General features: G+C 25.8%; 1 protein-coding gene and 1 non-coding gene across 6 annotated transcripts; both read left to right on the plus strand.

Annotated features, from left to right (window-relative positions):
- Positions 1 to 501: 501 nt before the first annotated feature.
- On the plus strand, positions 502 to 12,052 carry LOC130672321 (ral guanine nucleotide dissociation stimulator). Of its 5 annotated transcripts, none has more exons than XM_057476839.1 (6): positions 502 to 576; positions 1,379 to 1,454; positions 7,989 to 8,093; positions 8,163 to 8,592; positions 10,033 to 10,694; positions 10,761 to 12,052. In XM_057476839.1, the coding sequence occupies exons 2-6, from the start codon at positions 1,425 to 1,427 to the stop codon at positions 11,751 to 11,753; spliced, it is 2,220 nt and encodes a 739-aa protein (XP_057332822.1). In that variant the 5' UTR covers positions 502 to 576; positions 1,379 to 1,424; the 3' UTR covers positions 11,754 to 12,052. The 5 variants fall into 5 exon arrangements, with proteins under 5 accessions (XP_057332822.1, XP_057332823.1, XP_057332819.1 ...); XM_057476840.1 differs by having other exon boundaries at positions 522 to 576; positions 1,382 to 1,454; XM_057476836.1 differs by lacking the exon at positions 502 to 576 and adding an exon at positions 7,089 to 7,299 and having other exon boundaries at positions 739 to 1,454.
- LOC130672544 (U1 spliceosomal RNA) lies at positions 9,699 to 9,860 on the plus strand. The gene has a single exon (XR_008990725.1). It is a non-coding gene; the product is annotated as a U1 spliceosomal RNA (small nuclear RNA).
- Positions 12,053 to 13,416: the final 1,364 nt, after the last annotated feature.

Here is a 13,416-nt window from a genome sequence, read left to right on the forward strand (position 1 = left end):
ATATAAAAAAAAAAATTCCTTTAATTGTAAATCAATTAATTAAATTTATATATTTTTGTATGAATGCAGTTTGAGAAACATTATTTTTAAATAATACTTATGTTTTGAGTGATTATTTTTAAAATTCTTATTAAATCAATTTTTTCATAACTTTTCTATATCACTAGCATTAAAATCTCCATTTTAAACACTAAACAAAAAGATCGATAATACACGCACGCGTACTTATTGCCAATTGATTTTGTTATTTAAAATAATAAAAATAATAATTAGATAATTTCCATATTTAAAATTTTTAACACTTTTCTATAATTTTGACTTAAATTTATTAGATTAAATGATGTTATTATTCCCTTTTTAATTTAAAATCTCGTAGATTTTTATTTTATATCTAATATCGTTTTAAAATTCCCGCTCAATTTCAAGTACATACTTATAGGTATATGACCTAGATTATTCGAACCAATAGCAGCAGGTAACTGGAAAAAAGAGAAAAAAAAACTACCTGTATGTAAATTTGTCTGTATGACCACCTACAAACTACTGATATACAACTCTTGAGTTTATTTGGGAGAGGTAAAGTATAATTATTATTATTATTATTATTATATACATACAATACTGAAGAATAATATTAAGTAATTTTATCATTATTATGAGCTAACAGTAGTATAGTGTAAAAAAAAAATAAAGAGGAGGAAAAAAGGTGAGGGGGTCTGTTGTACAGAGAGAGAATGGCGTCAGCTTGTAGCTCTTGTAAGGCTTAGGCCTTGTCTTAGCTGTGTTAAACTCTATAGAATTGTGGATTTTTAGGACTGGTACCTGGTGGTTACCGCTGGAATTGTTTCAAGTGCTACAAGTTGGTGATAAAAATTTGTGTGTTGCGTTGTTATTATCATATGGATCAACCTTTGTGTCAATTAAATAATACTTTTTTATTTTTTTACGTTATTCAAATTAATCACCTAATATAATTACTATTTAATACTTAAATAAAACATAACAACAACAATAGATACAGTTTATATGAGTTTACGTGAAAGCCGTGTCGTTGACGTTTCTGTCAGTATCCCCTTCTTTTTTTTTTTTTCGATTATAATATTTAACTTGTTAGACAGATTTTTTCGAGTCATAAAAAAATAATCTTTATATCTGGTGTTTCACTTACGTAATGATACGTCAAATTGACGTTATTTTTATTTTTTTTATTTTATTTGTTATCGTACAATGCCGGATGACAGGTGCGAATAACTAACTCTACACAAGACAAGTTTACTGTTAATCATTTTAATAATAATTAAAATTTATGATTCGAATAATATAAGTTTTTAACTATTAGTGATATGATAAATAATAAATCATTGTCTTATTTATTAAGAAGATGAAAAGAAGGATGATGAAGTACGAATTTGTGAATACGGGCTATGACCACTGAAAATGGAGATGATTCTTTGGTAAGTTTATAATTATTATTTAAATATTAGTTTATCCTATATTATTATTTATTTCTTAATAACAATAAAAAAGTGAGATTGGAATTTTTTTAAAAGTTTTCACCTTGGAGCGCCCAATAATAATAATAAAAAAAACACGTGACTTTATATATAAATTATTTTTATTATTTTTCAAACTGGTTAAAATTTATTTATTTCTCTCGACAATTGTTGATTATAAATCATTTAGGATAATCATAAAAACAAAACTAATAAGTTATTGATTTAATTATTTATTATTTTTTTTTTTTTTTGCATTCTAGAACATGACCTAGTTATTTTCCTTTTCTTGTTAAATATTTTAAGTTTGAATTAACATATATTATTCATAAGCGAATAAAAAAATATTTCAATAAGTAATACAATATTGATGTATTTATTTATTTATGATTGATATTATTATTTTAAAAAATTAAAAATTCCAGTAATTAATTATATTATGATTTTAAAACAAATATAGACTAGTGTAGAAACAATTTTTTATTGTTGTAAATAAAATAGTTTTAAAATTCTCACGTTCGGTCAACACAATTAAATATATAATGTATGTACACTATACTACTCACGCCACATACATATATATGCTTATAAATATATAAATAAATGTGGGAAGTTTGCATACACACATCATTTAACAACAACAGCAAAAACAAAATTCAATACATATACTGTATACAATAAATAAATTAATGAATAATTAATTTATTGAGGATGAAAAGTAAGAAAGATGGACGTTATAAAAATATGTAAATAGTTTTAAAAACTATAAAGATAAAAAAAAAAATTGTCGTTTTTCGATGATTATAATAATGACAAGCAATAATTGTAGATTAAGATTATGAGTATTTTTATAAATCATTTAACTAGTACAATACCAAAATAATTATTTAAGGTCATTGATTAATGGTAAATTTTTAGTAAAAGCTAATAAAAAAACAAAAAAAATCATATTTTTTTATATACATGACCTTTAATATTCAACATGACTGAGTGTAGTATTTTTTTATAAAAAAACTGTCCAATTGATTATAAATTTACGATGAAAGTAGTGTAGAGAATAGAGAAAAGAAAGCCTATATAACAGTATGTTGCCACAACTAGCAACCAGCAACCAGCAACCAGTAATCAACAACTACGACCGCGACTAGACTTATCTGCGCCACTAGATCTGTTTTACTACGGTTTTATCTTTATCTGACCTTAAAGATGTTAAATCGATTTTATTTTCACATAATCATATTATATTTAATAAGCTTTACTTTTTTTTTTTTTTATTTTAGATGAGTTTTAAAAACTGAACAAAAAAATTTTAAATTACAAAAATTACTTATATAGATGTATATTAGGGTGTGTCATTTTGAGGCGACTTTTTTTTCAATAAAAAAACAGGCTGAAAACTTGCAAGAAGGTGAGAAAAGAACCCTGTTCAAAGCGGAGCTCTTAATATTAATATTTATAATTTTCCATTTCCCATTTAAATAAAATGGGAAAAAAAATTTATTTTTTTTATTTTTCTAGCTCGGCATTTGCACCTCATATAAATAAGTCCATAGGATATTCTGATAGAGAATTTAAAGCTCTACAAAAAAGGTCTCTTGTCATTTTTTGATAAATCAGCCTGTTTTTTTTTTGTTTAAAAAAAAAATTCGCCTCAAAATAGCACACCCTATTATATATGTATATACTAACAGATGAATTATCTATTTTTTTTTATTATTATCGTTATTGAATATTGAAACTATTATACTTTACGTCACGCTGTTTATTTAAGTTAAATTACTTTGCGTCCATCAATCGCACCATTAACTAACACACAACTTTACAATTATACCAACTAATATCAGTGTATACGCTTTATACTCACTTTACCTTTACCTTTAACATTATCATTATCATTATTAATAATTTTATAAATATATATTCGTTCATTTTTTATCATTATAAACTGTACACTAAAATAAGAGGATGTTTTTGTACTATATATTACAGAAATTTAACGATCAATTTTTATTTAAATTTAATTAAAATTATAGCTGTATATTACGTCATACTCTCTATAGAATATATAGAATATAAACGATGACGTTATTAAAGACAATTAGTTTTTGATATCAACGTCAGCGAATAGATTTAAAAATAAAATTAAATAACAACCCTGATAGCCACCCTAATTGTAAATTAGCTACAAGCTACTGCCGTATTCTAAAGGTAACTTAAAAGGAAAGTGTTGGAGATTGGAGAGCAAGCAGTTACCTTTAAGTTGACAGTAAATTGTCTGTAAACTTGAATTAAATTTGACTACAAGTGTTACTGTCAGACAATGACATTAAGTTGATTGAAAGTTTCACTTTAAATTGACGGCAAGTTTTTCTGTCAAGTTACATTCAAGCTATTGCCGTATTCTGATGCCAACTTAAAGGAAAGTATTCAGCCAAGGTTTGCCAGAAACTAGTCGTTAAGGGTCGGCAGTACTAAACGAATTTTCGAATTTTACTTTTCTAATTACGTCACTCGAATGATAAAAACCTTCCGAAAAAGTTTGTCTTTCACATTTTTTCGGAAGCTATAAAAATTTATGTAATAACAATTGATTAATAAATTAAAAGACAAGTGAAATTAAAAAATCCGTTTAGTACGGGCCAGCTCTAAGTTAGCCGAAAATGTTTCACTGCAGAACTTTCTGAGGAAAGGTGTGGCTATCAGGGTAAGTATAATAATTATTTTTTAAATAATATCAAAAAACTTTATCAGCTATAAATGAATAACGATAACATGGAACTCTTTATTATCATAACTAGTAAAAAAAGATTTCATTTTTTCGACTTTTTTTTTTTTTTTAAATTGATAATGTTAACAATAATAATATCGACGACTAGACCGAATGATAGAAGAACGTACGTGAATAAAGAGCATAGTATAGGGTCTAAAGTCTATACTTTTTTAACAACTCGAAAACTCGCGCTCACTTCTTCTCAGTTCTCAGTTCTGAGTTTAGTTGCGCTTACTCGCGTTTACTCACGTTTACTCCCGCATACTTGTGCTCAGGCGGCAGGCGGCTCAGCCGCTCAGTCGTCTATCGTGTCCTCAAGGCTCTATACGTAATTTATTTTCTCTTTTTTAATACACAGACAATAATTTTTAAAAGTTATAATAAATGTATCACCTACAACACTCTGCTGCGCCCTTTTATTATTTTTGTTTATTATTGTTTTTATTATACCTAAAAGTGTTATCATAAATTTTAAAATATTTTATGAATATTAGATCTTCAATATTTTACTTCAAAAAGGTAAACTCATCAAACAAATAATAAAATTTTCCACTTAATTAATAAAACTGATAATTAATTTATATTTTACTATTTATTGAAAAAAAAAAATAAATGACTGATGTGTGAATTGATTTTACATTGAATTTAAACTGTGTCGTATTGAGTAAGTGAGTCACTTTTTTTATTTTTTTTTCTTCTCTTAGATATTATTAAACGTTTAATTAACTTTGTTTTATTCAAGTATTTTTTTAAAATTTTTTACATTTATTTAGTTTGTGGATTTTAAAATTAGTACAGAGTTGGTGAGTTTTAAAAGCATGTCTATTATGGCGCGGATTTTTATAAATCGCGATACATATATATATAGTTAGTAATTTGTGTTGTATGATTTGGGTATATAGAGAACATAGTTTTATTTTTAATAAATTTAAATTTACATTAGTCTGTATGCATTATAAGTCTAATAAGTAAGTGTAGTTGTTTTATAGGTTTTAGCTTTTTTTTTTACCTTAAATTGAAATTTTCTACTAATACAAAGTATGTGTGTATGTATATCGTGAGAGTTGTTTTATTACACATTCATTCGTATATATTATATGTGTATACTATAGAGTAAAATTCAAGGCTTGAGTTTTTAAAATACAATATGTATGTACGGTATGTACATCATAGCAAGAGTAGAACACGTGCATAGTAAGAGAGATGACTAAATTCATTACACATTATACTATATTTTTTTTTTATTCACTACTATTAATCATCATACCTTTTTTTGTTATTTTGTTATTTTATAACCTTTCTGATAACATGGATGTATATTATAACTTATAACCAATGGAGTTATTGATTCATATAAAATATAGAAAAAAATTAGAAAAAGTTTTTAAAACAAACCATGGAATTTTTTTAAATTTATTACTATAAAATTAAAATGACGTATATATATAATTTATAAAAATTACTCAAGGACACATATAATACAAATCGATTAATGTTAATAATGTTACCTCAAACTAAAACCTTGACAAACATTTAACTTTATCAATCACCGTCAGTATCCACATTCATCAATTAATAATAAAATACCCACAATCTCGATTTATACTAATTATAGATCAATTGTTAATAATTTAAATAAAATATTTACGTATTATTAAATTTAAATATCTAACACAATAGGCTAGAATATTTATTTTGATAATCTAAAAATAATTTAGTAACCCTTTCTGTCTGTAAGCCATAAGTATAGAACCTAAAGAAAAAAAGAAAAAATTAAAAGTAATTTATTCTCGGTGCATGTATTTCGAAATCTTAAAATAATAATAATAACCGTATAAACAAATAAATTAAAAAAATTATGTTATTTTATTATTATTATTATTATTATTATTAACGGATTCTCTTATTTATCTTTAGCTTACTTTTGTTATTATTTTTATTTCTTTTGTCTAATGCGTGTTTATCTTACATCTTGTTTCTATCTATCTCACTAATCATTTTTTTTATTTCTTCCGTTAATAAAACCTTATTTATTACATTTACAATAGGCTAAAACTGTTAAATATATATAAATTTTATTTATTTTGTATATGTTGTTTATTTATTTGTTATAAAAATAAGTTAGTAAGTTACTGTGATATTGAATATTAAAATCATTGACATCAACAATAAAATTACTTTTTTATTTTTAAATTTCATTAAATTGTAACAGGCACAAATATTTTTAATTGACAAATTTATCTAAATAATAATAAGGCGTGACATAGCTTATCAATTCATATATGAGTCATATACTATAATCATTAATAATAAGTAAATTTTATATATAATTAGTTTTTATTAACTTGAATATGTCATGAAGATAAAATCGATAGTTTAGTTTAAATTATTTTTTTAAAAATGATTTAAATATTTTAAATTTAGTTTAGAGAACATATTTGATAAATTATTGTTTACTTTTTTTCTTGTTTTTTAACTCTAGCTATAATTATAATAATAATAATAATAATAACAACTAATTAATAATTTATTATTATGCATAAAACTAGATAAAATTGATTGTTATTAACGAACTCAAATGTTATGTTGTTATAAAACAAATTAACTCATGTTATTGATAACAAAATGTTTATTACTATTATTATTATTATTCGAAAAAAAAATTTTTTTATTTTTTACAGATAAAAAAATAATTAATAATTGTAATAACAATAAAAATTACCTAAAAATATATAATAAATTTGAATGATATGCGCATAATAATATCGGTTATAGAAAAATTATAAAAGTAATTAAAAATAATAATAATAATAATAATAATAAAGGTGACTGAAGAAACCCTGGATGCTGTGGCCTGCGTTGGGGGATGATGGGCTGAGTCCCTCGTTGCCTCAAGGGCCTCCTCCTCCTCCACCTCATTTACCCCCTCATCGGGTCAATAAAACACCGTGTAAACTTGGCCCATTATTATTGTGCACACCTTGCAAGCCGGTTACACAGAAAAATCATGATACCACTCAGTGGTACGTTCACCAGGTAATAAAATATAATTCATAACTCATAGCTTCTTTATTTTTTTTTGTAACCAACTAACTAAATAACTAATCAACAAATAAATTTATTGTCAGCATGAAAGATTAAAATTTTTTATAATTTTCTCCGAATATTTGAATAAAAATTATATTTTAATAAGAAAACAAAAGAAAATAAAATAAGATGTGTGTATGTGTATGTGTCGTGTATTGGTAGCACCGATAACAATCTAAAGAAATACAGTACGGGAGGGGCTAAAATGAGCAATTACACGTCACCTGACCGGAAACAAGGCTTTATATCCAATGGGATTCACACGTGTAATGGGTGAATGCCTTTGTACTATGTCTTTTATTTATTTCTTATTATTATCATTATTATTATTATTATTATTTTTTTTTTTTACATTTGTTATATACAGTTCAAGACATATACTTATATATATTTTCTTAACCTTTTGGGTCATCATTCAACATAATTAAAAAAGAAAAAATATAACTATACTTGTCTATTCTTTAAAAAATATAAATAATTATTAGTCACTATATTATAATTATTTTATACATATATTTAAAAAAAAAAAGTTACCATCATGGTCAACGTTCCAAGGTTGATTACTTATGATTATTAAAATACAAAATCTTTTAATTATATACATATAATAATATTAATAAAAAAAAAAAAAATTTCAGCCCACGTGGCGTTTATGGGGCGAGGAAAGATGCGATGGAGTTATTTATACAGTGTACCTGAAGAAAGTAAGATATCATCGACCAACAAAAAGTATTACAACATCAGTAAGTTGATAAAAAAAATAATAATAATAATAAAAAATATATAATAATAAATAATTGAAATTTTTTCAGGATTCAGACGATGAAATTTCACATCTTGAATGGGAGACAGTGCGTGTACGATTTTTAAAAGCCGGAACAGTAAAAAAATTAGTTGAAAGTCTTGCTAATGATGATGGAGAATTGGAATCAACCTATATAAATGTATTTTTAGCAACATATCGTGCATTTACAACTCCAAGGGAAGTATTAGAATTACTTTTGACACGTTACGATGATCTTAATGACAGTAAAAATGGTCAAACTACAGAGCAGCATCGTAAAACTTTGATACAGGCATTACATGTATGGTTGGATGCTTATCCAGGTGATTGGAAATCACCACCAAATCATCAACTACTTACAAGATTACTTGACTTTACACATCGAAGACTGCCTGGTTCGGAATTAGAACTTAAAACAAGACATCGTCTTCATAGGTTTCAGTGTCAAGATGAAATTGGTAATTTATCTATTCAAAATTTTTTTTTTTTATTTATGTCCAGGGTTTTTAGTTACTTTTTATTTTTATTATTTACTATCACTGATGTGTGAATCGTTTATTTGAGAAACTCCATATAAGTTATGTTTTTTACGAAATTGGGTTTTTTTGCATTTTTGGGTTCTTTGGATGTCCCTCCATAGAAATCAATCAAAATATCCATCAAATCAGTGTTTAAAAAAAAATTAACGGGGTGACAGCAATTTCATTTAATTGACAAACCCCAAGTCAATGACTCAAATAAACATATGCAGTTTTAGTTTTACAGAAATAATTTTTTTTTTTTTTTTTTTTTTATTTAAAATTCGCGCTTTTTTGGAAAATCAATTTCAAATGTTGTTTTATTGTTGACTGTTATATGACTAATTAAAATGTTTAAATTAATAATAATTTTTTGTAATTTCTGAGTTTCAGAGTTCAAATACATATTTAATACTTCATTTTATCAGTGTAATAAATGATTTAAGTAGAAAAATTTATAAAAACAACAATTATATAACTTTTTTCCATTTGGTTGAGAAACCCCATAAGTCCATCAACTTTAAATAATTTTTTTAAGTAGTTTCAGTTAAAAAATTAAATTTTTCTTGTTGGAATCTTTTTCAGTGACTCTAACATTATTGTATTCAATAATTTATTTATTATTTTAATGTCAAGTTTTTCCAAAAAAATGTTTTTTGTGTTTCCTGAAAAATTTTGTTTTCTTGACTTATGGGGTTTCTCAAATAAACGATTCATATATCTATAAGATATTTAAATATCTTAAATATATATATATATATATATATATATATATATATATATATATATATATATATATATATATATATCAAAAAGCACAAAGCTGATGATTAAATTAAAAAAAAAAAAAGCTATTTTTAAAAATATATTTATTTTTTTTTCTTCTTCTCCATATAAGTGAAACATATATTATACGAGTTTGTTTGAATATTGAATTTTATGGTAGTACACAAAACATCCGACAGATGGCTTAAATTATTATTATTTGTTCGTGGTAAGATACAGATTATAAATGTATTATAAACGATTTTTGAATACGCTCTAGCATACTTACCTGGCGCAGAGGTTACCGTGATCAATAAGGCGGTTCCTCCAGGGCGAGGCTCTTCCATTGCACTCCGGTTGAGCTGACCCTTGCGAATATCCCTAATGTGGATATCTCGGGCGTAAAATTTTTGTTAGTCGGGACTGCGTTCGCGCTATCCCGGATATATACATTTAAACGTAATGTAGATTATAAGTACATTCTATATTCCAGGCGACTGGATAATCATTTCGATTAGTTAATAAGAGAATAAATTCATTATTGTATAAATATATATTTAAAATTAACTATTTCAAAAATACATTCATTACTATATTTGTTATTAATTATTACAGATAATTGTATAATTTTTGAAAACGGCGGGAGACTTAATGGGTCAGTAAGTAATACTGTAGCAATAGCAGCCGCAGAAGCATTTGGGAGTGATGATAACCGGTCAGATGGAGGATATAAATTTCCCGAGGTACCACATCGTCATTTTGCTGAACAGTTGACACGTATGGATGCTGATGTGTTTAAAAAATTAATAGCACATCAGTGTTTAGGTGCCGTATGGTCACGACGTGATAGATCACGTAGTCATGATGCCGCAACAGTATTGGCAACTGTTAATCAATTTAATGCCGTATCATTACGAGTAATATCAACAATTTTAATTGATCCATCAATAAAATCACAAGAACGTGCTAAAATAATTGAAACTTGGATTGATATTGCTCAAGAACTGAGAATATTAAAAAATTTTAGTAGTTTAAAGGCTATAGTTTCGGGATTACAAAGTAATCCGGTTTATAGATTAGAAAAATGTTGGCAATATATGCCACGTGATAAACATGAAATTTTTATGGAATTGGAGAGAATTTTTTCGGAAGAAAATAATGCTTGGACCCAACGAGAATTATTAATAAAAGAGGGTACTGCTAAATTTGCCGATACTGCTGGAAGAAGTGATCGACATTTGCAAAAAATATTCCAAAAACAAAATACTCATGCTGGTGTAAGTATATCAATATAAATAAATTTAAATATTTATATATATTTATGAAATTTATTAAATTTACAGAAAATATCATATGGTACGATACCGTATCTTGGGACATTTTTAACAGATTTAACAATGATTGATACCGCTATACCTGATACAGTAGCTGAAGGACTGATAAATTTTGACAAACGACGAAAAGAATTTGAAGTACTTGCACGGATACGTTTACTTCAAGGTGCTGCTAATGCATATAATTTTACTACAGATCCACTGTTTGATCAGTGGTTTCACTCAATAATTGTTCTCGATGATCGTGAAGCTTATAAACTAAGTTGTCAAATAGAATCACCACCACCTGGCAATAATACTATCCAACATCGTAAGAAAAAACATCACCAAGGTCATCGTAAAAATGATTCTCTTGCATCAACTTCCAGTTCAAGTTCATCTCAATTTTATTGTGACCTCGATTCACTTCCAAGTTCACCCCATAATTCACTAGATAGACGAACATCACCCTCTCAAATGTCTAGCTCGTCTTCCAGTTCATCATTGCCTTCCTTAGACGTCAGTTTAGGTTCTGGTGAAGGAGGTAACAATAACAATAATAATATTTATAATAATAATAATAATAATAATAATAATAATAATAATGGAACAATGTTAAATATAACTAGTAATGGTAGTAGTACACAAAATTTAATTGGTTTATCAAGTCCAACTAATTCACATAAAAATCCACCAGACTTTTATATTATTAAAGTAACTATTGAAACAGATAATGTCGAAACTGAGGGTGTTATTATGTATAAATCAATAATGTTATCAAATAATGAACGTACACCACAGGTTATAAGAAATGCAATGTTAAAATTATGTATTGAAGGTAGTCCGGATCAATATACACTTGCCCAAGTATTACCTGATAGAGAAATGGTATTACCTAGTTCGGCAAATGTTTACTACGCAGTTAATACTCAGCATAATCTTAATTTTATACTTAGACCACGTAAAGATTTAAATGACAGTGCGCTCGACAGTCCAAAAAATAAATCTAATAGTAAAAGATGATAAAAGATAACATATTATTTTATTGTATTGTATTATATAATAATGCTCGTCTAGGGATAACTTAAATGATCATGGCAAAGTATTTATTTTTTAAAATAACTAATTATGGGGACTTTAGCTTATTAACTTGTGTGTTTATTATTTTATCCATTGATAAAATTTTTTGTTGTTATTGTTATTGTATCAATTATCAATTATCAATTGGGTGAGTCGGTGTGAGTGATTATTGTTATTGATAGATGAAATAACTTCGAGTTGTTTAAGTTTTTTTGTCTATTTGCTGATTATACTAAAAGCAACACACACACAAATAAAGGCAGTGTCGGTCTTGCCGTTGATTTTATTACTTGGTACGTTAGTTGATAGTATGTATACTTATTAAACAACAATATATATAATTATACAGTTAATAATAATAAATCTAGTATTATTTTCTGCATGGCAATAATCAATGATTAAATAAAAAAAAAAAATTAACATCAATGTTTACCATTTTATCATCACTCCAATACATGACTTTTAATAAAGACCAAAATTACAATAAATTATTATATATATTATAATTTTCTATTACTTAAACTAATTATAAAACGAAATGAAAAAGAAAAAAAAAGACGATAATAATGTAGTAATAATTAACGTATAAATGTAAATGATTAAAAAAAAATTAAATTTTTGTAAATACTTGTACGACATTATAATTATAATAAATCATATCAACAATTGTAATAATTATAAAAGAAAAAAAATTTGTTTAATTATGTTTTTTTTTCTTTCAATTAAACTGTAACGAATTCTGTGATACTGGAATCTCTAAAAAAAAGTATAATATTCGGCTTTTATAATTATATAAATAATAAACTAAGAAAAAAAACTTGTACTTAATTTATTATATATATTATCTTTAAATAAAAAAATGAAATTAAAATGAGACAATATGGTTTGTTAATTTTTACAAAATACTATTGTAGTTAAACATCTTTTTTTATCTATGAATGTATTATATAACAATTGTGTTTTAAAAATTAAAATATTCCTATGAAAAAGGATTATCGATCATTTATCCACAACTCTATAACTCTTTGATGAGTGGACTCAAGGTTTAAAATCACCACATCCGGCACGCAAACCTGTTGATATAATAATTTATCTAACTCTTACACTCGTTGTTCCCTAGATTAATTATTAAAATTTTAATTTACGTCAAAAGAAGAAAAAAAAATGATTAATATTATAATATAAAAATTAGCTTATAATATTTAAGCTACGCAAAAATATATCAACATTCTTCTAGTGATAAAAATTTAAAATATAGTCAGACATTGTAGAAATGTAAAATAAAGCCAGTAATTTTTAAATAATCCAAATAATACAACAGAAATTGAATGGTTAAAAAAAGTTACCGCAAGATGGCAGAGTTTCCTATTGGACAACACCCCTGTGGTATCAGTATACTGAAAGCTGGGGTAGGATTTCAGCCAATCATTTTGTTACTAGCATATAAAAGTCAGAATAAGCTCTAGATGGTGGATGGTGGTAGTGACAGTGATAGTGATAGCAGACATGTAGGCAATGGCATTTTGTTGTATTATACTCGGCTATTCGAGTCTGGCTGTCGGGCTGTCGGGCGACAAAGCTCAGACTCAGACTCATGCTCATGCTC

This window comes from Microplitis mediator, chromosome 7, assembly GCF_029852145.1.
Source record: "Microplitis mediator isolate UGA2020A chromosome 7, iyMicMedi2.1, whole genome shotgun sequence".
In the NCBI taxonomy this organism is placed as follows: Eukaryota; Metazoa; Arthropoda; class Insecta; order Hymenoptera; family Braconidae; genus Microplitis; species Microplitis mediator.

What these genes read in the sequence shown, in the direction of transcription:
- LOC130672321 (XM_057476836.1), top strand. Translation starts at nt 7,108, where the DNA reads ATGCTGTGGCCTGCGTTGGGGGATGATGGGCTGAGTCCCTCGTTGCCT. An exon ending in CTCAGTGGTACGTTCACCAG is followed by an intron (nt 7,300 to 7,988) that starts GTAATAAAATAT and finishes AAAAAATTTCAG; the next exon opens with CCCACGTGGCGTTTATGGGG. An exon ending in CAAAAAGTATTACAACATCA is followed by an intron (nt 8,094 to 8,162) that starts GTAAGTTGATAA and finishes AAATTTTTTCAG; the next exon opens with GATTCAGACGATGAAATTTC.